General features: G+C 40.5%; 2 protein-coding genes across 2 annotated transcripts in view; one reads left to right on the top strand and one right to left on the bottom strand.

The window, feature by feature from the left end:
• The window catches only part of camkvl (CaM kinase-like vesicle-associated, like), a 34,679-nt gene extending 23,312 nt beyond the window's left edge, over positions 1-11,367 (bottom strand). Inside the window, exon 1 of the mRNA XM_040151989.1 lies at positions 11,204-11,367. The gene's annotated coding sequence lies outside the window, so the exon portion shown is untranslated. The remainder of the gene's footprint in view (positions 1-11,203) is intronic.
• On the top strand, positions 11,031-23,960 carry LOC120803513 (follitropin subunit beta-like). Its single transcript, XM_040152025.1, has 3 exons — positions 11,031-11,383; positions 22,922-23,084; positions 23,559-23,960. The coding sequence occupies exons 1-3, from the start codon at positions 11,166-11,168 to the stop codon at positions 23,802-23,804; spliced, it is 627 nt and encodes a 208-aa protein (XP_040007959.1). The 5' UTR covers positions 11,031-11,165; the 3' UTR covers positions 23,805-23,960.
• The last annotated feature ends 792 nt before the right edge of the window (positions 23,961-24,752 follow it).

The raw sequence follows: 24,752 nt of genomic DNA, 5'->3' as shown, positions 1-24,752 counted from the left end.
TCATTTAAAATGTCTCCATCTACATTGTATACCAAATATCAAATATCTGACTTGTACGCATGTCATCACAGTCAGATGAAGACAATGAATGGGAATGAGAAGAAGGAAAAAGATTTTCCAGTCATTGTGGTAAGAATGACACCTGTTTTCTGTATTAGATGCCTCTAAATGCTTTAGGAAATGATGCCTTTAGAATTTTGAGAAGTGACTGGGTTCTGTGACTGGGTTAGAGCCTCAGAGAAATTGCAAAACACACAGGTAGTAAGCAAGCGTTGACTAACAACGATGATAAAATGAAGAATCTAATTTTCGAGACGAAAAACACATGATTAAAACTCCTGGGGCTGTATCAACAGGACACGTACAAACACTAAGGCTATTAAATACACTTAACCTGCATGACACATAAATAATTCTTAGAGGAGTAAAATTCCCATGCAATCTTCACTGATGCACTGAGACATTTAACATGAAGAATGTGCCGATAGGAAAAGTTAGGAGAACACGTCTAATTATATATTCTTTGGCTACTGTTCTCTTATAGTGGTGATCTGTGCAGCCAATCCTGTATAAAAGTTATTTCAGTGGTATATAATAATGGTTGTGGGACCTTTAGGTCGACCTTAATGACCAGAGAAGTTAACAATATCACAGCTCATTTACAACAATGTAGCTGAACAGTCAGTTTTGTCAGTATATGCTGCAGTATGAATAAATAAAGCAGGAGGATAGCATAGAGGCCAAACAGAGACTGTATTGATTAGAAGGTATTATACCCTTTTAATACCTATATATATATAATACCTTAAATGCATTCCTAGAGTAGTCATTAGAGGGGGATTTAAGAAACTAACTGTAGGAGACGTGTGTTAAAAATGAGAGAGGAGGGAGCAAAGAGGTTTGGCTTAGGTTGAGAGCAAGTGAGAAGGGGAGAGGAAAGTGAAAAGGCATGAAGAATGAGCACTGGTGCCAGACAATGAGGAACATTCAGGGGAGAAAATAAGATTGAGATGAAGATGACAAGAAAAAGGTAGAATGGAAGATGGAGACAAAGCATGGAAGATGACAGATGTGAACAGCTTGAGGGAATGAAAGTGAGAACTCTTCCCTGAGAAAGTCAGCAGTGTGTGTATATGTGTGCTAGGAGGGAAAAAAAGTGCTTTTGTGAAATATTCAGTGTGATAGAAGACTTATAGAAGCAAAATCCCCTCCCTGGAGAGAGAGAAGAGAGGAAGAGAAGGGAGGAGGAGCAGAGAAGAGGAGGAGAAAGGAGCAGTGATTGAAGTTTTGGATAAGAGTCATAAGGCTGGAGACCATTTCAGCAGAGAGGTCTCTGCTGTGAAGCTTCGTGTAGGACTGTCAGGGCCCTCTCTATTTTTGAAAAGTGTGTGGGTATACTGCTCACACCTTATAGCATCCAGTATACCTGTGGAACTTGCTGGAGGTGAGCTTATGTAGAATTTTCACTTGGGTTACCATTTTAGTAAAGGAGAGAGCATAATAATAAGAAGATGAATTTTTGGTCCTGAAGTGGAAATCGTCTTTTTACTGGCCCCATTCCTCTGGGAGTCAAAAGTACATATACGGAGTCGGTGTCTTTACTGCCTCAAAACCTCAATTAGATTTTACTGCTTGCAGGTTCTCAAGCGAGATAATCCAAATTTGGAAACTGGGTGACACGATTCCCCACAAAATGTGTTTGTATACTACTAATGTACCAATGCTATTTGGATTATGTTTATTGGCAATGTTTCAATTCAGTAACTGTAGCATCCCTATACTGCACGGAAATTCACTGGCTAGGGAGTGTGCATGGGCATATACAATGAAACACAGGACTTTGACATTAGAGACCTGTTAGACTTACACTACTGAAACACTTACAAATGTGTTTTGGGGAAAATATTTAAAAAGTCAACATGTCTCGTCTTGTGGTTTTAATTAAGAGCTGATTTTTTAGCCACATTAGCAGTGTAGCTCTAGGGATGGCAATATCGGCCAGTCGGTCAGCCACTTTGTTCTGGACTGAAATATCTCAGCAACTATTGGATGGATTGGCTAAAAATTTTGAACACACGTTGATGGTTCTCCTAATATCCTACTGACTTTGAGGAAAATTTTTAAGAGACAGGGTTGAACAGGGTGGAGCCGAGCAGAGTTTGGACAAATAAAATGCCACAGCTGAGTGCGATAGGCTAAGTGTGCATTCAGATCGCTAACAGCCCTGCGTTAAAACAACACCTCGGGGCTGTGTTGGTGGAGGCATGTTGCCTCAGGTACAGATGAGGCAATGAAATCTGATCCAGGAACAGATAAATGCATGTAAATTCTTGACACCACACACTGCACGCTTTTTAATACTCATACTACAGAATCATGGTTGCAATTATTTTAACTTTCGCCGCAATGGTCACAAGGTAAACTGTAGAAACACTACATTTCGTAATTCACCAGGAATTTGTGTTTGCACACATGTGATTGTCCAACACAGGATGGATGATGTTGATGATGATGTTTCCACACAGAGCCCAACTTGGTCTGAACGTGGCCTAGGGCACCTGTCAATCAAGACAGATTTTTTAACAATAAAGGCATATGGTAGAGTAAATTACTGACATTGTACACTATTTCAAGAGAAACGATAGAATTCCTCTGAATTATTTAAAATCCAAGCTTTCTTGGAACAAACATCCAATGGCTCTTAAAAGAACTGTATCATATGGTGCATCACAGTGGCACTTACTTTCAGGCGTAAAGATTGCGGCTTGTTGCAAACAGGGGTATAACATAGGTCCTTTTTTTACTCAAACTGTGATTTAAGACCCCCTGTCCCTAAATGACATGGACTAACTACATTTACTTTACAATCATGGCCATACATAAAAAAAATCACATTCATATACACACTGGCTTACACACATAAACACGCACTAAAAGGCTCTATAAATACAGTGTGGAGGTAACGTTCATCGTGTAAAGTAGGCGGATTAACTGGAACCAGGTCAGAGCAAAGGCAGTGCATGCTGTAGCTTTTCTCATGTTTAGCTGCTTTTCTCGCCATTTTTTCTTGCTTTTCTAGCTCTTTTTTTGTGATGAAGTAGACTGGAGTGCTTATCTCCCCCAACCCCACACAATTCTTCTCCCCCACTGCCACTTGTTTCCAAACCTCTCAGTATCATGTCTCCACAAAGGCAAGTATAGAGACCACCTGTCACTATTTACGAGGGTTTTGAATTTTGTGAGTGATTTATCCATCAAGCATGCTGATATACAGTATTCAGTTACTCATCTACTAGTGGGTACTAATGTATAATCATTTGTATATGGTCATTTTGCTGTAATAAGAGCACTGATCGTGCACACTCCAAAAATTGGAGGGTAGGTGGCACATTAAATTGAAGTAGGATATGGCCAATTTGTCATCAATGAAAATGTGAACTCATGAGTTAGCTCTCCATGAATTAGTGAAAACCAACAAACTATCCAGTGTTGTGTGCATGAGTATCTGACTTAAAGTGAGTGAATAAGTAATGGAATGAGTGAAAGACTTTGAGAGTGAGCATATCTATTAACGTTAATACCTATCACTATCTGCTTGTCCCTTATAGATGGCTAGATGCTTTCAAGCAATCAATGGGGAGGCTCTGTAATGGAGCAGAGAGAGCAGAAAAAAGCTAGGAGAAGAAAGAAGGGAAGTATAAAAGCCAAAAGGCCAAAGGGTGAGGAAAGAGAGGAGACGTGGCAAGATCAGAGGAGGACGAGGAGGAGAGGCTTCATCTTTATTCCATGAGTCAGACAGAGTAAAAGAATGCACTTCAGTGAGGAAATCTGCCTTTGTTTCTAACCACCTCAGTATTAAACTCATCCATCCTGGGAGACAAAGAGACTGAGAAGCTGTGTCTGCAGAGCAGTCATCTTTCACCTGTAGCTAACAGAGATCTTGGCTTGCATAATACAATGTGAGGATAAAGCCTCTTTTATGACCAGCTGAGCCAATAAATCCGGATCAGTTCTGACCTCTTTTTCTTCCCCCTATCTCCTCCTTTCTGTGGTTGTCTTCGCTACAGAGCGGGCCGCGAGTTTCAGCTGCTGAACTCTCTACAGCCTAGAAACTCTTCCTGATTCCTATTTCTGTCTTTGCTTTTTGAGGCAGCATCACAAAAGTTAAAACTATAAAGTCATCTCTTGAGTCCATCCATGCATTCAACCAAAGTGGAGAAAGTGGAGATGCTTGACACTTTGTGCATCCCCTGCTGGCACAATGAAAGCATTTCAAATGTACCTTATTTTCCCAGTATGTTTAATTGGCTATATCTGTCTCCCTCTATAATAACCATTCCCTCTGGTGCAAAGTCCCTACCATAATTGTTTTCAATTAAAAAGTGCTGTGATGCAGTTGTCCTTAGCTTGCCTTAGCTGCATTGCTATTCAGGGGAACGTCTACCAGAAGATGAGGGGTAGCAGTTTTGGCAGCCAGCATTATGGTCGGATGGGGAGCCACAGTTGAAGGACTGATAAAGCAATGGCTTGTTGGATCCATCTTTACAACAGCTTGGGGTGTTATGTAAGGGGTGATGCAGCCGGGGCTAGTGGAGGAGGAACAAAATGATAAATCCCAATGACAAATATAATGAGTAAGCAATAGGTGACTGCTACACTGATAGCATAATACCTAAGTTATAATTTCCTTTGTGCTCGTATTTTTTCCTCTTCATCTCTAAATCAGTAAGCAGGATTATACTCAGTTATGAGTATAGCATTTTAGGGGTTTTTATTTGTACTTTTTATTTCAGTTACTGCTCTGTGTCCTTGCTATACTGGCCCAGATTCTACCCCAGTTTAAACCCTTTTTTGCTGAACTCAGAGAAACACTGATCCCGGACAGGCAAGTGTTTGAAGTTCACCTCTGTTCAGTCAACAGCATGAGGAAAAACCCCAATTAACAGGCGAATGGAATTAAATAATATGAAGCTGACCCGGGCGGAGTATGTTAGAGTATGCTTCTTGGCCTCCAGAGCGCTATTTGGAGGACGGAAAACTACACCAGTCTGATTCCACTGCCTGCTCTCGCTGTTCCCTAATTCCTCTCTTGCAAAAGCCACTACAGTCGTTCACACAACAGTGATAGATAAGGAGAGGTGGAGAAAAGATGACAACAGAGGCAACAGGAAAGTGAGAGATGGGCCTAAAGGAAAGAAAACGGTGACAGAGAAAGAGGCTAAGAAATGAAACATTAGGAAAAGTGGAAAAGGAAATAAGAGAGGGAAGAGAAGGAGGAGATGGAGAAATGACAGATGAGGACATAGATAGAGAGGACGGCATATACAGGCTCTGGTAATGAATGCCACTTTAATGAAGTACTTTTTCTGTCTCTCTATCTCCATTTCTCTTTGTCCCTGTAATCTATCTTTTCTCTCTGTCCTCTCCCTGTTTCCCTGTCGCTTCCAATCTCTCTCTCTCCTTCTTTCCTCTAACATTAAAGAGCCATGGGGATAGGATATCTCATTACTAATTCATTGTTTCTCCCCACATATGTATTTACAAGGCCTTGAATACTGGTTAGTACAGTATCTTACAACAAAGTGGAGAAAAATACATCTTTTATCTGTATGATTAAGTGGTGTCAAAACTCACAGCTATGGAAGAATCTCTCGACTGTCTTTTCTATTCTTCTACTTTGTAGGTTTTAGAGCAGAAGTCAGACACCACTGAGTAAAGGTCAGCAATCAATAGCCATGTTTTCTTACCCGGCTGTCAAGGTAATTTTAAGTGAACTTTTGAAATGCCGAAAAGAAATTCCATGCAAAATAGATGTGTTGCTATCACCTGAGGAGAAATGAATAAACTCCATGAATTTAAAATGAAGCTACATATGTCTGAACACACAACCATGAAAAGAAATGAAACAAGTCTTTACACTGTGTTATTTATTTCATGTGCTACAACCTTTCAAGTGGAAAGAAAGCAGTATTGTTGGGATTTCATTGACATTTGCTTTCTCCGTTCACCTTCTCTAAAAACAAAACATTAATTTGCATTAAAATGATTGGAAACCATACCTAAGTAACAGTACGTAGAGCTATAATAATAAAGATTTCACAAAATTTTCACGAGTTCAATTCCTTCCGTGCTTTGTTGTGTTGGTACATGTTGCTTGTAGGTATCAGGCTCACTGGTAGAAACTGATTCATTTTTATCAGTTTGTAGTTTTTTTGTCTACAGTTTGTCTCAGGTATTTAATGTCTCACCTCAACAATACAAGTGACAAAAGGCATTTATGGTGTGTGTATGTGTGTATACATCTGTGTTTGATAGAGAGCTGCTGACGTGTCAGTGTGTTAGTATAGTAACACATGCTAAAGTTCTTTAATTACCTCTCCCAGTGAAGTTGGCTGGTGAGTGTGTTCCCCCCGTTTGTCTCTCTGTCTGAAAAATATTTCAAAAAGTTACAAATTAATTTTGCTGAAATTTGGTGAACAGATCCCTGGTCCAAGGATCAGTAGATTCAGTTTTGGAAGGCCAAGAAAAACATTGGACATATAGGCTACTGTAATGGCTCCGCTAATTAGCTGCCGTTAGCAGGTTAGCAGCTTGGCATTGGCAACACAGTTAATTACTAATAGTCAGATTCAAAAAATGTTACAATAGCTACCGAAACACTTACCCAGTAATCAACAGCCTATTGTTGATTCTTTAGTTGATTCATTGATTGTTTCTTTCAGTTAACAATCCATGAAACTCATTTCCTCCAGTGAGCACCAGTACTAACTGCTGCTAGCTCTGTCTGTTACAACTATTAGCTTTCATTGGCTAAATTGTTACAATTTTGCTAGCTGTAATATCTCATTGCTAGCGGTGTGGCTGAATGCTAGGTTCAGCTAACAATGCTGCTGCCTCAAAGATTAGATAAGTGAGTCTTTCCGCCAACTGCAATAATAGCAAGTATTTGTTACTGCCCAAGTATCTTCCAGAAATTTACCTGTGCATAGACATGCTAGCTTTAGCTTTTAGTCCATTTTATGCCACTTCACCTGAGTCGTACTTGGAGATGTGAATACATGCCCAAATCATTAATAATTATTAAGATATGTTTAATTTATTTATGAGTTAATTATTATTAAACTAAACTTAAAGGGCACTATGCTTAAAATTTGATGATGTTTCTACAGTTTCTTATGGCTACCACTGGATGTTACAAAAGAGTGATCTTATCCTGAAAGTACCTTTTTGATAAGAATAGGACAATAGGTTCTTGTGTTGTGCCCACGGACTCGAAAACCTCTACTTGCACAGACATCATGGGTATATAGCATATCAATAGATAGATAGAAAGCTTGGTGGGGGTTCAGTAGAGGACAGAGGGCTCAGCTGGAGGAGACAGGGAGCAGATGAGTTGGGAGTGTGTGAGAGCATGAAGGCAGAAGATGAGCAAGGAGGGCAGGACATGAGAAACCTCTGGCACCAAACTCAGCTAAGAAAAAAACAAACAAACATATGCTGTGTGTGCAGTATCCTGAAGCTCATCCTTATGTAACATAGGTGGCATGTGTGCTGAAATAAGCGTGGAGTTTTTTTATTTGATTTTTTACTCTTGATGCGGCTGGTTCCACTGTTGAACAACTGCTTTTGTGTGCTTGTTCATCCCCTCCACCTTAATTTTTTCAGCTAGGCCAGTGTTTGCCACATGCATTGCCAAATCCTTGACAACAAAAATGTTATCTCTGAGCCCTCAAGGCACACATTACTAGCCACCAAATATGGTGGCAGTGAGCAAACACTGTGTCAAATTACACGGAGGGTTCCAAAAGTCGCACTGATGGATCGATGCCCCTTTTAATCTCCTACAACCACCGTCCATAACCTATCCTAGCTGCTGTGGTGGAAAATCTCTGTAGTTGTGGACATGGTGGTTGCAGTATGCAGCAAAGCCTGAGACTCTGTTCTTTGTGCCTCAGCAGAAGAATGTCAGTGGGAAACATTCACATTCAACCACACAAGAATTAGAGGGTGTTTACTACATCCACCGTTAACAGCCATTATGGCATACCATTACATTATAATGGGATATTGATGCCCGCATTGCACCAGCATCTACACAAACCTGGTATTAGGTTTCCTATTGATGAAATCATAAATCTGTAAAAATGGCTTTTATCTGCTGGGGCAGGACCGGATATGCTAGGCTCTCTCTCTCTCTCAAGCATTAACCTATCTTAGTAATGAACAATATGAAGTTTTCTGTATTGAAGGGTTTTCTGTATTTTCTGTTTTAGATAGTACATTTCCTTCAACCTCTCAGTTCAGACTGCAGTGAGTCAACTCAGTGAAATACAGTATGTGGGCTGATCGATACCACCAATGTTACTGTAAACATGAGCATCCCTCATCTCTTCCATCTTCATCCTTTCTTCTGCTTTTTTGTCTTAAAAGGCATTATTTGAAACATATTTGTATTGGATCAGTGTTGTAATAACTACATTTCTCACCCTTGATGAACTGTCTGATAATCAATAGAAATGATGTCAAGAGGCTGGTGTAAGCAATCAAAACTCACTCTTCCATTTAATTGCATTCACAACATGGAAATTTGAACACTTGTAGAAATCAAGCACTTATGGATCTTTTGTTATGTGACCATAAAACTGTGTCAGCATTTTCCTCTTCACTGAATAAATCCGCTCTGCGCGTGAATTAAAACTATGTAAAACTGAGAGGCTGGTCAGCTGAGTAACCTATTATTGATGGTCAACTTGTTCAACAGCAAAACAATTCAGAAGACAAAAGAGCAAATACCTCCACCAAAAACTTAATCTCTACTAAATTAGTTTTATAAAATAATCCTTGGCCTATGGTTTACAGTAACCTTTCACCAAACTGAATTGATTTTTTTTTCTTTTCTAATGTGTGCATGTTTTTTGTTTGTTTGTGGTTTTTTTCAGGTATTCTGTTAAAAATAAAACAATGCACCCAACCAAGCAAATGCAGCCAAATCATAAAAGGCTCGGTGGATGTAAAAGAGGGCAAAAGCAAACAGATTTCAATTGTGTCTCAAATGTTGGTTCAACAACAGTTACACTTTACATAAAAACCGACATATGACCAATCACGCAGCTCTTATTAAATTGCTATGTCTAAGCCGTCATTTTACCATGAGATGATTTACAAATGTATCCCTCTGTCCATTATTATCCTGCTGATATATTTCATCCTCCAAATGTTTCTGACTATTGAGTGCACATCATAGGTCAGTCACCTGAAAATTTCCAAAATGAATCCCAGACTTTTAAAAGGCAGCCTGCTTAACTGTGCAGAACCAGGTTATAACCTGAGCTGCATCTTCCATTCTGACAAAAAAAGAAGTTAGTGACACCAAAACAAAAAAGTGCATGCTCACCGGAACACACACACTGTATATCACCGAAACCACCTCTGTTTGATTATGTGCGCGGTTTGTTGGCTTGTCAGTTATCTGGCTTGTCCAGTGAAAATCCGAGGATAGCAGATTTTTCCGCCATGAACAGCACAGTACTACACAGTGAAAAAGAACACAAATGATTTGAAAGCCTTTTGTCCTTTAGGCTGCAGCCTTTCCACAAGCTCTAAATGAGGTCTCGAGAGATGAGTTCAAACATAAAATACTGCAACTTACAGCAGGTTGGCTTAAAGGACATTGGCTGCAAAGAAAGAGGAGATAGATAGCTAGATAGATAGATAAGTGAAGTTGACAGCTCAGGAGACATGTGTGAACTGTAAGAGATGTGGCACTTGAAATGTTGTCTGATAGAAGGTTCTTCACACGCTGTTACATAAAATCAGAGCAAGCATTTTCTTCACTATCTAAAGGCTAAAAGCGACTGTGGGGGGAAACACAGAGCAGCTCTCACAAGTAAAAAGAGCTGGATTTGTGAGCAACAACATTTCGCCTGCCCCCCTTTTGTCATCCCCAGCTTCTTTTCCTTTGCCACTTCGTTCGCTTTCTCAGTTCAGCAACCTCTTTTAGTCACCCTCTGGGGTGCAGTAGTGTATTAGCCTACACTAGACTTTCAGTGCTGCTTTCTTTTCTCTCCTCTGTCCTCCACCTTAATCAAATTGCAGAAGCTCATATAAAGCAAGTTAATGAAGCCAGGAGAGGGTGGACTCAGTATGAAATACCTTCTGTTATGTCTTTAATAAACAGATAATCCATTTTGATATGTTTATATGAAATTATTCAAACCTTAAATTTACCTCTGGTGCCTATTTTTCTACTGCTCTACCACTAAAGCAGTCCTCTGTGCATACTGGAGCTGGCCAATACATTAACAGCAAACATTTCTCTAACCTCTCCCTCAACAATTGAGTTACCTGTGTTACCGGTTATTTCCAATGTCCATTTAAAACCCAAGTGCACCAGCCTTGGTTCATCATAAGCATGCAGCCAATATGCTGACCTAGTATGGAGATAGTAATGTGGTTGGTGCATCTAGAATGTTTAATGCATAATTGACACGTGAATAACTGGAAAAGCTGAAGTTGGATGCAGCTTCACAGAAGCCTCTAGGGCAGTGGTGGGAGACTAAATTTCCCTCATAACTATTACAGCTGCAGCCAGTAACTCTCTTAGGAGAACTTCCCAAGTGGGAAGTATAATACCGTTTAACTGCAAAATTAGTTAAATGAGGAGCTTTAAAAGTGCAAATGTGAGGTTTCGAAATATCCTGAAGTTAAAATCTGCCGCTTAAGAGTAACACCAACTCATTTGATTTCTGCGGAGAAAGCCTGGATATTGTTGAAATGTCACAAAACTACTGTTTAGGCTGCAACAAGGATAAAACGCCAAAGTGCGCTAAGTTCGTTACAATCGCGCTACTGACGGTGACAGCTTTCGCTCGGTACAGAGACACATTCATTTGGCAACACTCTAAAATTCAACAAGTCAGCTGTTAAATATGTCTAACTGGCCGTCACGTGTTAAACTTTACTTTGGCACGATGAACAGCCAGACACTTTTTATGCTCCTTCTTGTGCCAGCTGGAGATTTTCACTGCAGCTGTTTTTTTTACGCACGGCGGCCGCACAGCGCGTATCTCCATCATCAGCGGAAGCAGCACCGCGGAAAACATGTCTTTTTCTTTCTGAATCGACCGCTGTCTACCGCAAGCATTGCGTCGGGTTCTCTAAGTGTAATGAATGCACCGCGCTGCGAGTTCACAGCGTCCCTTACCTTGAGTTGTCGCGGCTCTGGAGAAGTGTGGGTGCGTTTGTTTGCAGCCCCCTATCCAAAATGGAAACTCTGGTCCTGCTTGGTACCTGGACTCGAAGTACGTCTCTCCCTGATGTACAAAGAGCGTCAGAGAGGTGAAGTAACCGCAGCCCCTGCTCTGGCACGACTGTCTGTTCTTCGGTGAGAATTAGTTTGCTTGTTTCTGACTGCCGCCCTCCCTCTCACTCCCTCTCACTCACTCACTCACTCACTGTCTCCCACCCCTGAAAAATAAATAATCTTTCATCTCTCTCTCTCTCTCTCTCTCTCTCTCTCTGGCTAGCAGGTGGGCATCTTTGAATAATGTGAGATCATTATTAAAGGCTACTGGAGGCCCAAATATGTGTCCTCCAGCCCTTCCAAACCCTGCATGGTTTTAGGTTTTCACGCAAAACTGACTGCCCGTGTGTCTGAGTTGTTCCGGCTGTCCGATGTGAGCAGGCAGGGGATTGGGAGTGGTCGGAATTAAACCGTGGGATTATACCTCAACATTCATCATTTCATCTCACACACTGGAAGCACACTGGTCAATGACATCAGTCTTTGGCAGACGCAGACAGACAGAATCATGTGGGTAGAAGTGGAGAGAAAGACAAGAGGGAAGAAGAGAAAAAGAGAACAAGAAATGGAGGGAGGAAATCTCTTAGACTGATCCATGTAATTCTAATGCTTCGTGCAAAATCAGACGACTGGGAGGGTGCAGAAAGGGTCAGCGGAGTGAGATATTTCATGGGTGAATGTGTGTGCTTATAGATGTAATGTGGCTGTGTTTGTGTGTATGTGTTTCTGTGTAATACATACACACAGCCAAGTCGGTGTATGTGTGCCTGTATACTGACAGATGGCTACTGTAATGACGCAGGAACTAACTACTGGGTTTCTATGTGTCTGTGAGGTTGTATGCTTGTGCACATGCTTGTTAGTGGCTTGTCTGTGTGTGTGTGTGTGTGTGAGGGACAAAGAGAGAGAGAGAAGTGAATGCTTGTGTGTGTGAGAGAGAGAGCAAGGTGAGTTTGATGCAACAGATAGCGTTTTTCTGTTCTAGCAGCCTTTAAACACATACGCGCGCACACACACACACCTACACACACACACACACATACACACACGTTAATCTAGGCTAGGTCACTTTTGGAGACTTTAGATAGACTTGCATTCATTTCCTGGAGACTTGACCTAACCCTAACTATAACCATTACTTGTATAACCTTAATCCTAACCGTAACCTTAGCCACTGAACCAAAAATCATTTTTTTCTCAAGTGGGGACAAGCCATCCCCAGTTAACAGGTCTTTAGTCTGAAATGTGTCCCCAAAAGTAGCCTATGACAGACACACACACACACACACACACACACACACACACACACACACACACACACACACACACACACACACACACACACACTGACTGTGTGGGTTTATGGTTTTGCCTTTTTGTCCAGGTGGTTACAGTCTTTTCGGCACAGACATTCACAAGAGTCCTTGAGTCTGCTGTGGCTTCCATTTGCTGAAAATGCAATGGTACTAAGGTGTGTGTGTGGGTGTGTGTGTGTGACAGAGAGAGGATGAGAAAGAGTGAGAGAGAGAGAGAGAGAGAGAGAGAGAGAGGGTAACACTAGTAATACATAACATCTCATCAGTGAAGGTTTTGGCTGGTTTTGCACTGGCTCAACCCGCCATTACACTGAGTGAATGTTTAGGCAAACTGGCAAATAACAAGGTTTTGACTAATTAAATTTAGCTAGCCATCCCTATCATGTATGCACGGATGGTGGGCTGGGGGCAACTACAGCTTCAAAAATGACCATAAAGTTGGATTAACAGAGTCAAAATAATACTATAGTTAAGATTTACGACTATGTGCAGAGCCAGGGCTGTTGTACTGGATTGCATAACACAGCCTGTTCTTGTGTCCCCCTGCTGTGTATTTGACAGTGGTGGAAGGAGTATTCAGATCTTTTACTAAGTAAAAGTACCAATACCACAGTAAAGTAAATATTCAATCAAAAGTAAAAGTCCAGGTACACAAATTTGTATTAATTTTTTGGGACTTTGGACTGAATATTTTTTCTGAAATATTGTATGTTTACCTCAAACAGAAGTTTAGAGGGGAAATGTGTCTCTGATGGAACTGCTAAAAACTCAAAAACATGTGAGAAGGAGCCCCAACAAGACAATGTTTTTTTAATGTGAAATCTTAATGTGTAAAGTAACTATAGCTGTCAGATAAGTGGAGTGCAGTAAAAAGTACAATACCTCCCTCTGAAATGCGGTGGAGTAGAAGTATAAAATTGTATAAAATGGGAATACTCAAGAAAAGTACAAGTACCTCAAAGCTGTACTTGAGAACAGTAATTTAGAAAATTACTTTCGACAGCTGGTATCTGAATGGTCGAATAACATGCAAGGTCATCAAGTAGTGGACATTGCTGATGAAACTGCCGATATAAAGTATTCTGAAGAATCCGCTATGGCCAAGAGAGCATCAGTGCAGGATTTTTAAATGGCAGGCGCAGAGATGTGAGATGACCATTATGTTTCATTATGAATCATCATCATGAGTCACTCTATTTCTAATGATAAGCACTGACCCTCACCTCCATGCGTGCATTAAAACTAAGCTAGAAAACTAAAAGCTAAAAAAAAAGACCCACCACAGCTAGACAAAGCCTGTTTTTCTAGCAAGACAGAGCGAAGAGGTCAGCCAAATTGTGCCATTAATGCAAAAAACAGTAACACAGCTGTGGAAATAAAAGTAAAATGCATCATAGCTTTGAGGACCCAGAGCAAATATCCCTGTGCCAAATGTGCCATTCGGAGCTGGCAGGCTTCAAGGCCGGCAGCCATCTAGAAGGAGAGCTCAGAGCACTGGCTCTCCTTCACTCACTCTGTCACATTCTGCTTCCCCTTTCTCTCCCGATTCACACTGTTTTATCTCTATTCCTTTGCTCTCTCTGCTCTTCCTTTCTGCCACACTTGGCCTTAGCTCAGTGAATGTGTGTGCGCCTGTATGTGTGTGCACATGTGTAAGTTTAGATTCATAGCAGCTATAATAAACCTCACAGGCTTGAATAGAGGCCCAAAAACAACTGATGTATTTGAATAATTATCATCCCAACTCAAGCACACGTCTCTGTGTGTGAATGTATACTCATCTTTATGAGCTATCCTGGCACCCACTCACTTGTCTTAACTCTCAGATTTAAATGCTTGTAATTGTTGTGCACACATAGAGTAATGGTTTGGTACATGGATTTACATGCAAATTTTCTCCCTAAAGGCTTAATTTAGAATTAAATCCCTAACAGCCTGCAATCTAGTCTTCTAGTGTAGATTTCAAATTTGGCATCAACTAATATAATGCTATTAGGGCTGTGACCATCTCCTGCTTGCACTCCCTTGTTGCTTATGTGCGGGAATGCACGCACACACACACACGCGCACACACACACACACACACACACACACACACACACACACACACACACACACACACACACACACACACACACAGATGCACTCACTCACCATGTGTTTTACTGGCTTGTCTCCCACTTCCCTTTGTCGGAAGCTAACCCTCCCTTTCTCTCACTGCCATCCTGCTCGCCCCCTATCCTTTCATCTGGACTGCCCTCTTCTCCCTCATTCTGTCATTCATCAGCATCCCTCACTTGGTCATTCTCCTTTCTATTTTTTCTTGCCCTCTGCTATTGCTTCTTTATCCTTTTCTCCCATTTGTCTTCAGTCTGTCTCGTAATCAATCTCTCTTTTGCTTCTTCTTCTCTTTTTGTGGCCCTCGACTGTCCCTCCTTTATGGGCTGCAGGCCAGTGTGTGTGGGTCAGAGGCAGGTTGTAATTACTTCACTCCTCCTCTGAAAGCTATAGTGAAGAAAGGAAGGGAAGGAAAGCAAGAGAAAAACAGAGAAAGAGACTAAACACAAAGATAAACCCACTCGTTATTTATTCTCATAATCAGGGCTAAACTAAATCCAGTGATCCATTTCTTTTTCTTTTTTTTTTTTTTACCACTAAAGGGCAAAAAAGAAATGCATTTCTGTTATCTGTACAGTCATGTCCACATTCATGCTGAATCCAATTAAGTGCACTGTACTTCAGCAAGTCGCATTAATTTCATCCACTGACAAGGTGCTCGTATGCACAGTCCATCACTGGGAATAAACAATACAGTAATGAAGAGTGATTTCTCCCACATGCTTATAGTAGCTTAGGAGAGTTGGCTTTAATTGGTGCCAGCTATATTCGAGTTGTACTGTAGGGTGGGCAATGCCTCTTTGAGTTCAGTACTAGGTTGGAACAAATTTGCATACCTTTAAAAATCAATAGCAGTCTGAAAAAAAATTCACCAGACATAATGGAATTAGTCTGAAAAGGAAAATAGACACGAAGGAAAGAACCATGACTTCAGTGGATTGTTTTTAACTAAATGTGCCTCTCAGATCAGACCTGGGTCAGGCTACAGTTTTCCAATTTCTTCCTTATAGCGGCAGTTTAAATGGCAGGAGAACTCATTAGTTAAAGGTTGTAACAGACCCGGGTAAGGATTGTTTGAAGATCTTCAGCTAGATGCCTCGCTGTGAACGCTGTCATTAATTACCCAAACTAGTGAGGAGGAGGAGGGTTTCAGCGCTGGCCGCAGGCCAGCTCGCAGATGCTATTCTTATGCTGGATGATCGATGATATGTCTTCGGCTGTCTGGGGTTCACAACTTCCTGAAAAGGGGTCACCAATTATGGAGCGCCAATAACCTTTATTTTCTTCCCTTTTCAGTAAATAGGCAGTTTTTCACACACACGCTGTTGGTGAGTCATCTTGCACTCACACACACTCATAATATATGTGTGAATGACTTAGGTGAATTCATGCCCATACATGTTTCCGGAAGATTTGTTTGTTTTTTAAATAAATGCTCGTTTGTTTGTATTATGAGTTGTATATATGAGTAGGCAAATGAGGTTACAGTCGTGTGTGTATAATTTGCATAACAAATTAAAATCACATAACGAGACAAAAAAACAACAACAAAACAATAAAGGGCAGGAAAAATAAAATAATCTAATTTGAAATCAAATCAAATAGAAGAATTCCTGGCCAAGCAAACACTAAAATCAGGTAAGAGAAAGTAGGAGATTGCATTTCTGCACACACATAGATGAAACCGTAAATAATAAAAAAAAATAATGATAAAATCAAGTAAAAGTAAATAAATGCCACTGAGGCCAATACCGAAATGAAAGGTGTCCTGAGTCCTGAGATGGCTGGCAGTCCTCACGCTCAGGAAGGAGTGAGGAAGTGGCCTACTGTACATGTTACCGGTAAGCCCTCTTCCTCAACTAGGTTGATTATTTTAAGCACTGTGAGATTGATTTTGAGGTCCTGCAGGGACCTTGTAGGTCTGTGTGAGTAAAAGTGAAGGCGCACGCAGACCACAAAAAGGAGGTGGAATAAAAGTTGGGACAGGGAAGATCACAACGGAGAGGAAGGGTGGGGGGTGGGAGGAGTGGAGAGGAGTAGAGGTGGTCCCCAGATTCCTGAGGTTATTAATAAGAGTGTGTCTTCAAGGACACCAATGGTGATTTGGGTCAAACTATTTCCTACTCCTCCTGAAGTGTACCAAGTTCACTCAAAAAAATGGCCCCAGGAATATCTCGCTCTCCCATCGTGATATAGGCTGTCTCTGTTTTTAGGGAGCAATAACCCTGGAGACAAAACATGCAGGTTACCATGTTTCGATGTCTTCATGAAACAGTGGCATGTGTATAATCAGACAAAAAGAATGACAGAAGAGAAAAACGACAATTATATGCTGTCCTTGGAGACACTTTATTTTCTCTGAAAGCTTGGAGGCCTACCAGTCTTTCACAACAATCCTCTCTGCTCTGCCAAACAAGTTGTACATCCACTCTTTCCTTGCATTTGCCACAAAAACCTTTCTGCTCAAGTGAGTGATGCTGTTCGGTTTACAGCTGCCCGTGGAGAAGACCTAAGCCGATGAAGTGATGATCAAAGATGCATTCACACAGCGACCCCCCTTCACGTTTGAGAGCAGAGTGTGAGATTGTTTTTGTCTGCCATCTAGTGGTCAAGTGGCGTCCCATCGAGGAGCATGTGGGAGAACGATCTGTGGGGAACGTTTCTCCTGCGCTCTACTGTCTGTCTGTTAACCTTCCGCCAATCCAGAGCGGAGCAAATATGCTGTTAGTCCGGAAACAGTCTTGTGAAAGCAGTTTATAATAGTTTTTTCTTTCTCTGTGTCTTTAAAAAAATCATGTGATACTAGGCACTTTTAAAACCTCCATGACTCTTATCCGTGAATCTTAAATCTTCTAAACCAAAATTATGTTAAAAAAAAAAGTACCATGGGTACAATGATACTGAGAGGCACAACTGAAAACGTATCTGTTTCCCAGCATGCCACGGGCGTCCGTTTCCTCGTTAAGTTACAAATAATTTCAATACAAAGTGGGAAAACGAGAAATTGTACTATGCCTGCCCTTGGCTTTTGTCCAACAGGCATCCTCACTGTCTAAATAGTATGTACGATATTATCTGCACCACTACAAAGACTACATGTACATATTGAGCTGTATTAATACATCGGGTCCGCCCTTCTTCCTCTCGTGGGCGGAAGCTCATTGTAGAGGTCACATGCTGAGTGCTCGTCACTCCACCAATCACCTCGGGGAAGGTCTGAGACAAGAACCAATAGTTACCCTTGCAGGGCATCACCTGATTCGGGTGAGCGAGTGAACAGAAAATATGGGCCCATGTGAGCGGTTGTCGCAGGAGAAGCCTGGTGGCGCAGTTTATCAGCGCCACCAGGTGGATGTGACCCTCACCGGCTTGGAATCGCTCGCGGTTGGCGAATGAGTGCGATGGATGAGGTGGTGCACTGCACCAGAACCCAATTCAGACTACTCTCCCCCCACTTTTTTTCCTTTTTGTTCTTGGCTGACAGGACTGGAACCCGACGTGGTCTTCTGCAGTTGTAGTCCATCCTTCAACGTGTTGTGCATTCTGAGAGTCTTCTCTCCGCACCACAGTTTGTAAAGGGGGGTTATCTTTGTTACCATAGCCTCTCTATCAGCTCCAACCACTCTGGCCCTTCTCCTCTTACCCTCCTCATCAATAAGGCGTTTGTCATCCACAGAACTGCTGTTCACCTGACGTTTTTTGTTTTCGGCAACATTCTGAGTAAATTGTAGAAACTGTTGTAGATGTAAATCTCAGGAGATCAGCAGTTTCAGAAACATTCAAACCAGCCCATCTGGCACCAACAATCATGCCACGTCAAACACACACACACTCACACACCACACATTTATTTATAAATAAAAACCAAAAAAACAGAAAAGAGAAAAAAAAAAAAAAAAAAAAAAATATATATATATATATATATATATATATATATATATATATATATATACACACACACACACACACACACACACACACACACACACACACACACACACACACGTATATGTATGCTGCCAGACAATATGTGTAAAAACTCCAGCCCTGACCCTTACACATGTGTTGCTGGTCAAAACTGATCCATGTGACTGATTCCACTTGATGATTAAGTCCTGATTTCAGTTGGGAAGTGCATCAAAATTCCCCAAAAGTGAGTCCCCTTACAGAAGTGACACCTTGAAGTCAAATGAGTGCTGGCACATTTTGGTAAATGTACACTGTAAGACACTTATTAGTAGCATGGGGACCTATTTGTGCTACTTAATAATAAGTTGTAATATGAATCAATTAAGAAATGTGAATATAAATAAAAAAAAATGATACATCTGTCAGTGTCTTCATTATCAAAAAAATAATTTACAAGCAAAAAACAAAAGCATAAAGAAACTGGTAAAAGAGAATTTAGACGAAATTGAAAACAAGAATTAAAATATAGATAATATGAGATATACACTACTGGTCAAAAGTTTTAAAACATCCTAATTTTTAAATGAAGCCTTGAAAGTTGATGCAAACAGTTGCTAAAGGTGCCCCAGCTTTTGTTGATCACTTACAAACCCTCTGTCTGTACAAAGGCAGTGTTTAAACAAACTGTGTTACTACATCCTCTGATGCATTATTAGGACAATACTGTACTGCAGGAAGTAGTACTGTATATTGCCATCAGAATGGTGAGAAAAAGGGGTTCACGCTGCAGCAAGATTATGACCCAAAACGTTAGAAGGAAAGAACCAGACGGTGGCTTCACATGATGGAAGACCAGCACAGTCTCCAGACTTAAACCCCATCCAGCTAATGTGGGATGAACTGGACAAAAGGTGAAAGCAAAGCAGCCAACAAGTGCAACGCATTGGTGGGAACTGTGTTGGGATGAACTTTCTGAACAATGTTTCATTTCCATTGTAGACAGACCACGACGAGTGTGTTCAATTGCCGGCTGAGTCAAAAGTTTAGATCAAAACATTTTTTGATGATTTTTTCTTCAACAAGAAGATTCCTTGTTCCTTACGCTTTAATTTCAGAGACACTGAGCTATGTGAATTTGAATCAAAAGTTTCTTAAGTAAACTGTCTGAAAAATGACTCGGTGGTGTGGTGTGACCTGTTGACCTGGTGGCATGGCCAGGGCACGGCCCCTATAAAACAAAAAAGGGGTTCATGTTTCTGTCTGACCCAGTTCCATTTGTTTATCGGGTCGTGTAGAGTTACCCGCACAGTACGATCTGAAACAGAGAGCCACAGAAGTAAAACCTTAAACATCACCTGCAGGCATCACGATGATAAGACAGACAAGGGTTGAACAAAAGGGCAGTCAAATGTCCTGTCCTTCCTGTTGGCCTACTCCTAAGGGGAGTGGAGTGTGGACTTTTCCATCCATGTTGCTGTGTAATGGAGTTGACCACAGCACAACAAACCCGACAACATTCACTCTTGCATGCAGAGTTTTAGACTATTTTTTAGAGTCCCGTTATTCAACACCAAAAACTCTTTCAAACCCTCTGTCATCTCTCAACTAAACTCAAACCCATTCAAAATCTAAATTTGAAACATTTTATGATTTGCTGTGATTTGATAGTTAACTCCTAACTTACTATTGAAATTGTTTAAACCTAGTATATGCTCATCCATCTTAACTTGTATTGTAAATTGTAACTTTATTGTATTCTGAGTTATGACTAACTGTTCAGACTGTGTGCTTTGTGTTAAATCCTGTGTCTCAGTTTCTGCTGCACCACCAGTTGCCCTATGGGGAAAAAAATTAAGGGATTTTTAATTTTTTTTCTGGGCCCAGGAAACCGATACAAATTCTTGGCCTCATCCAAATAAAGACTTTGAAGAATTTTTTTTTTTTTAAATTCAATTACATCTAATAAATTATTGTGCCATGATTTAAAACCTGTACACCTGCTCTATACAATGTTCTTTGGCATGCCACCGAAAATGTTGATCCGTTTCATAAAAAGCTGTTTTGCCACATGAACCTCATATAAATAATAATAATAATTCATCAGTCAGCTGGATCTGTGTCAGGACAGATAGATGATGAACTGTCCATGACCCACTTTGTTGTAATTATCTGATGGAACTGTGACCCAGCATGATAAATGTAGAACAAAAACAGAATGACAGAAACAGGGGCCAGGTCAGAAGCAGAAAATAGTTGCAAATTCTCAAACTAATCAGGTTATATGGTGTGTAGACTAATTAAACTGTCGCTGTAATTAATGTCTTTCAGTATAGATTCACAACAGTTTTCTTAAAGAAGCCCAGTCTATATTTTTTGTTGATGATGTAAATTACAACTATATAACATTGATGATTGGAGAATTTGACTTCTTCGGGAAAAAAAAGTTAGCTCTTTTGGGTAAACAAATGTGTATGCAGAATCAGCAACCTGTCTAGTTTTATTTTATATAATAAATTTTTTTTTCATAGAGTGTGGGAGATGCAGCAGATGAAATACACTAACAAGTACTACAACAACTACTACTATGGAAAAGTTCAATTTAAAACTGGCAAACTCACAGCTCCTAAGTCTCTTGTCACAAGGAGCGCAGCTAAGAATTATGGGCCATATATCCCTAACCTTAGTAACAGCAGTGGTAGTAAAACTACTATAAATAATGTCATAAATGTAATTTAAAAAAATCAATTGACAATGACATTTTTTTTGGAAGTTTCTAAGTCTCTGGCCACCAGAAGTGCTGCAGAGAATTGGGGGTCTTTTAACTCTTAACTGTGTTTGCTAAGCATGTTCACTGACTACTTTGTGAAGGAAACATCTGAGGGCACATGGTCACTCCCATTAGGAACAGATGGGAATAATAGGAGTATTAATGGCTTAGGTAAGGAGGGCATAACCTTTTCACTCAGGTAGGACAGAAACATGTGAGTGCTGACCCAGCACCAGCCTGATGAGATCACTAAGAACAGTTACATTTAATGCAGGAGTATTCAATAGTAATTCAGTTGAACTTAACTCAATTTCTTTTCTTTTAGCTTTTGTGCCATTTCTTAAATTGATTCTTGAATTATTTTATATATATATATATAACATTATCTATATTTTCATTAATTGTTTTCAATTTTGTTTAAATTCTCTCTTTTCTTTATGGTTTTGTGTTTTGATGATGAAGACGCTGAAAGACGCATCTGTTGTTTCTTTATTTAAATTCACATTTCCTAATTGACTCATACTCCAACGTATTAAGTAGCACACATAGATCTTCATGCTACTTACAGTGTACATTTAATAATGTGCCAGGATTCATTTGACTTCAAGATGTCACTTCTATAAAGGGACTCACTTTTGAGGAATTTTTTATGCCCCTTGCAACTGAAACCAAAACATGGTATGGTAGGTGGACCTCCCATGAATCACCGAGTGGAATCGAACACATGGAGCACTTTTGACCAGCCACACACGTGTAAGGGGCCAGGGCTGGAGTTATATAACTTGTTGTTGTTTGCTGTTTTTACACATATTGTCTGGCAGCGTCCTCGACCTGCTGTGACATTATGTAACAATAGTATGACCCCCTCCTCCTCCCAACTTGCATGGCAAACGGTTGAGCCCATATTCTTTAGTATGACCTGTGAAAATGAAAACTGTACATTCAAGCGCACACACACACACATTAAACAGACCCAAATACCCTCTCTATCCCCGTGTGTATGTGTGTTTTGAGACCAGATTTAACTCTAAACATTGTAGACAGCGGACATGTGATTTCTGGATTGATGATGCAGACTGAAGTCTCCTGGGGCAGTCAGGGTGGATTACGGTTTCCATAAAAGAGGATGGACAACCTTGATTTTTACAGATATTCACAGAGGAGAGGAACAGGGGCGACTTGGGGAACTGAGACGATACAGTGAGAGAGGAAGAATCCAGAGAGATCATCTGACTCGAAAGAGAGAACACACAATTATTGGATAATTCAAATACATTTCACTACAATCAAACTTTTCACATTTAAATTTAAATGCATTTTGTCATCATTTGACACCTCTGCAATTTCGAGGTGTGTTTTTGACTTCAATGTAGATTTGCAGGAAATTTAACATCGACTTTGTTGCAGTGATATTGTCTTGAGTGCACATATTGTTTTTTATCATTATTTTTTTTTAATTTTGAGAGTGGCTGTCTCACTGTGTGCACATTTTTATTTTTGCACTTTCAGCATGCCTTTGCTTGTGTTAAAATTCATGCTGCTGTTTGCGCTGTTCGGTGGGACAGTGTGTGCCTGCGTATTGAGGAATTATACCTTATGGATTGAGAAGCACGACTGTGCCCAGTGCGTGGCTATTAACACTACCATGTGCAGCGGCTACTGTTACACACAGGTGACAACCACCACACAATCTCACACATGCATTTTTTTACATGTTGCTAAAAATTCAATGTTCTTTTGAAAAAGTGAATGATCAAGTGATGTTGATATGGTGATGCACAGTGTAAGAATACTTGATGCAACACCCTTGTTCAATTGGTGCCATGAGGCATGGAGGTGATGGCAAAGACTTATTTTGTTTCAGTATCTTTAATCTTCTAAATCCCAGAATTTGCTCAGTTGTAGGTTCACTATATGGACGACAGAGCTACTTCAGAGCTTTTGTTGGATCTAGATGTGAAAGATATATGGAGGTGAATAAGCATTACTCTCACAGACATCATAAAGCTGAGAGTTAGATAAATGGGGTGGATGTAACCTGGATGTACCCACTCAAATGTAACCAATCTCCTGTCACAAACCCCAACTCATGTTAAAAGATGACACAATGACAAACCTGTAACAGCTCTGTTTCTCCCCATTTCAGGACACCAATTTGAAGGGACGGTTTGGGAGGACTTTCCTGATCCAGCATAGCTGTGTGCCTCTCTCCCTGGCGTACCGAACTGCCTCCGTTCCTGGGTGCCCTCAGGATGTCAACCCACAGCTGTATTATCCTGCGGCCCGCCGTTGCAGCTGTAGGCGCTGTGACGCACGCACACACCACTGTGTCCGCACCAGCCGAATCTCCTATGACCAGTGCTCTATGACGCCTGGCAGTGTGAAGAACTAGAGCCAGTCTGCGACGGAAACCTGACATCTGCTAATACAAATGATGCACATACATGACAAATGATACAGCTGTTAACATGATGGACCAGCAGTGTTTATGTTATTGTAGTGCATGTCAGCTCTGCAACTGTTCATGTTATGTTTTTTTCCAAACAATTTTTTTGTTAGGCAAGATATTGCAATAAAACACTGTGTTCAGCATGCATTATAGCTTTATTGAATAGGAACTGTGCCTGTGTAAATGACAATGAATATATAAACGAGTGCATATTACGTGCATTTCCAAATCAAATAAAGTCTAATTTCTGCACCTATTAATATGCTCAGTTTGGGAGGAGAATGGTCTTGTTCATTTGTATGGAATCAATGTGTAATCAGGTCAATCAATGTGACCTGATTACACCTGTGTTTGAGGTTGTTTTTTTTTTGCCATTTGACTGAAATCTCAAGTTCAGACGATCAAAAAGGCAAAGCTCTATTCCAAATTCAATACCAAGAAAAAAGAGTAACAGAACAGATACACATGCTCACCCTCCCCCAAATCAACAACAACAACAAGGAAACTGAAGTCAGGCAAGTAGATGAAAAAACGTCTACAGAGAATACACTGGAAAAGAAGGGGGGCATCTGAAAAATGTACACTTGTGTATATAATATTGCGGGAATCAACAGATAGTGATTCTGCGTTTTTTTGTCCTAAATTTACCTCAAATAGAGAACTAGCCTACCTGGGACAATCAGGTGGCCACTTGAAAGCCATTCATGAAAGTCTTTCCATTATTTGCAAACATACACACATTCAAAATATAAATGCTCAACAGATTCAATATCATTATTATTATTGTTGTTGTTGTTGTTATGTACAAAACACATAAAGTACAAACTAAATTGAAGCGTTTATCCTGTGCAAACCAACTTCCTCGGGGGGGGGGGTTGCATCATGCTCACC

The sequence above is a fragment of the Xiphias gladius genome, chromosome 18 (genome assembly GCF_016859285.1).
Source record: "Xiphias gladius isolate SHS-SW01 ecotype Sanya breed wild chromosome 18, ASM1685928v1, whole genome shotgun sequence".
NCBI lineage: Eukaryota > Metazoa > Chordata > Actinopteri > Istiophoriformes > Xiphiidae > Xiphias > Xiphias gladius.
The sequence above is the reverse complement of the archived record's forward strand: the minus strand, read 5'-3'. Positions and strand labels throughout refer to the sequence as shown.

Excerpts from the sequence above, each read along its gene's own strand:
- LOC120803513 (XM_040152025.1), top strand. The coding sequence starts at position 11,166 with ATGAATGCACCGCGCTGCGAGTTCACAGCGTCCCTTACCTTGAGTTGT. Across the intron at positions 11,384-22,921 it reads GCACGACTGTCTGTTCTTCG|CATGCCTTTGCTTGTGTTAA; the intron begins GTGAGAATTAGT and ends TTGCACTTTCAG. Across the intron at positions 23,085-23,558 it reads GCGGCTACTGTTACACACAG|GACACCAATTTGAAGGGACG; the intron begins GTGACAACCACC and ends TCCCCATTTCAG.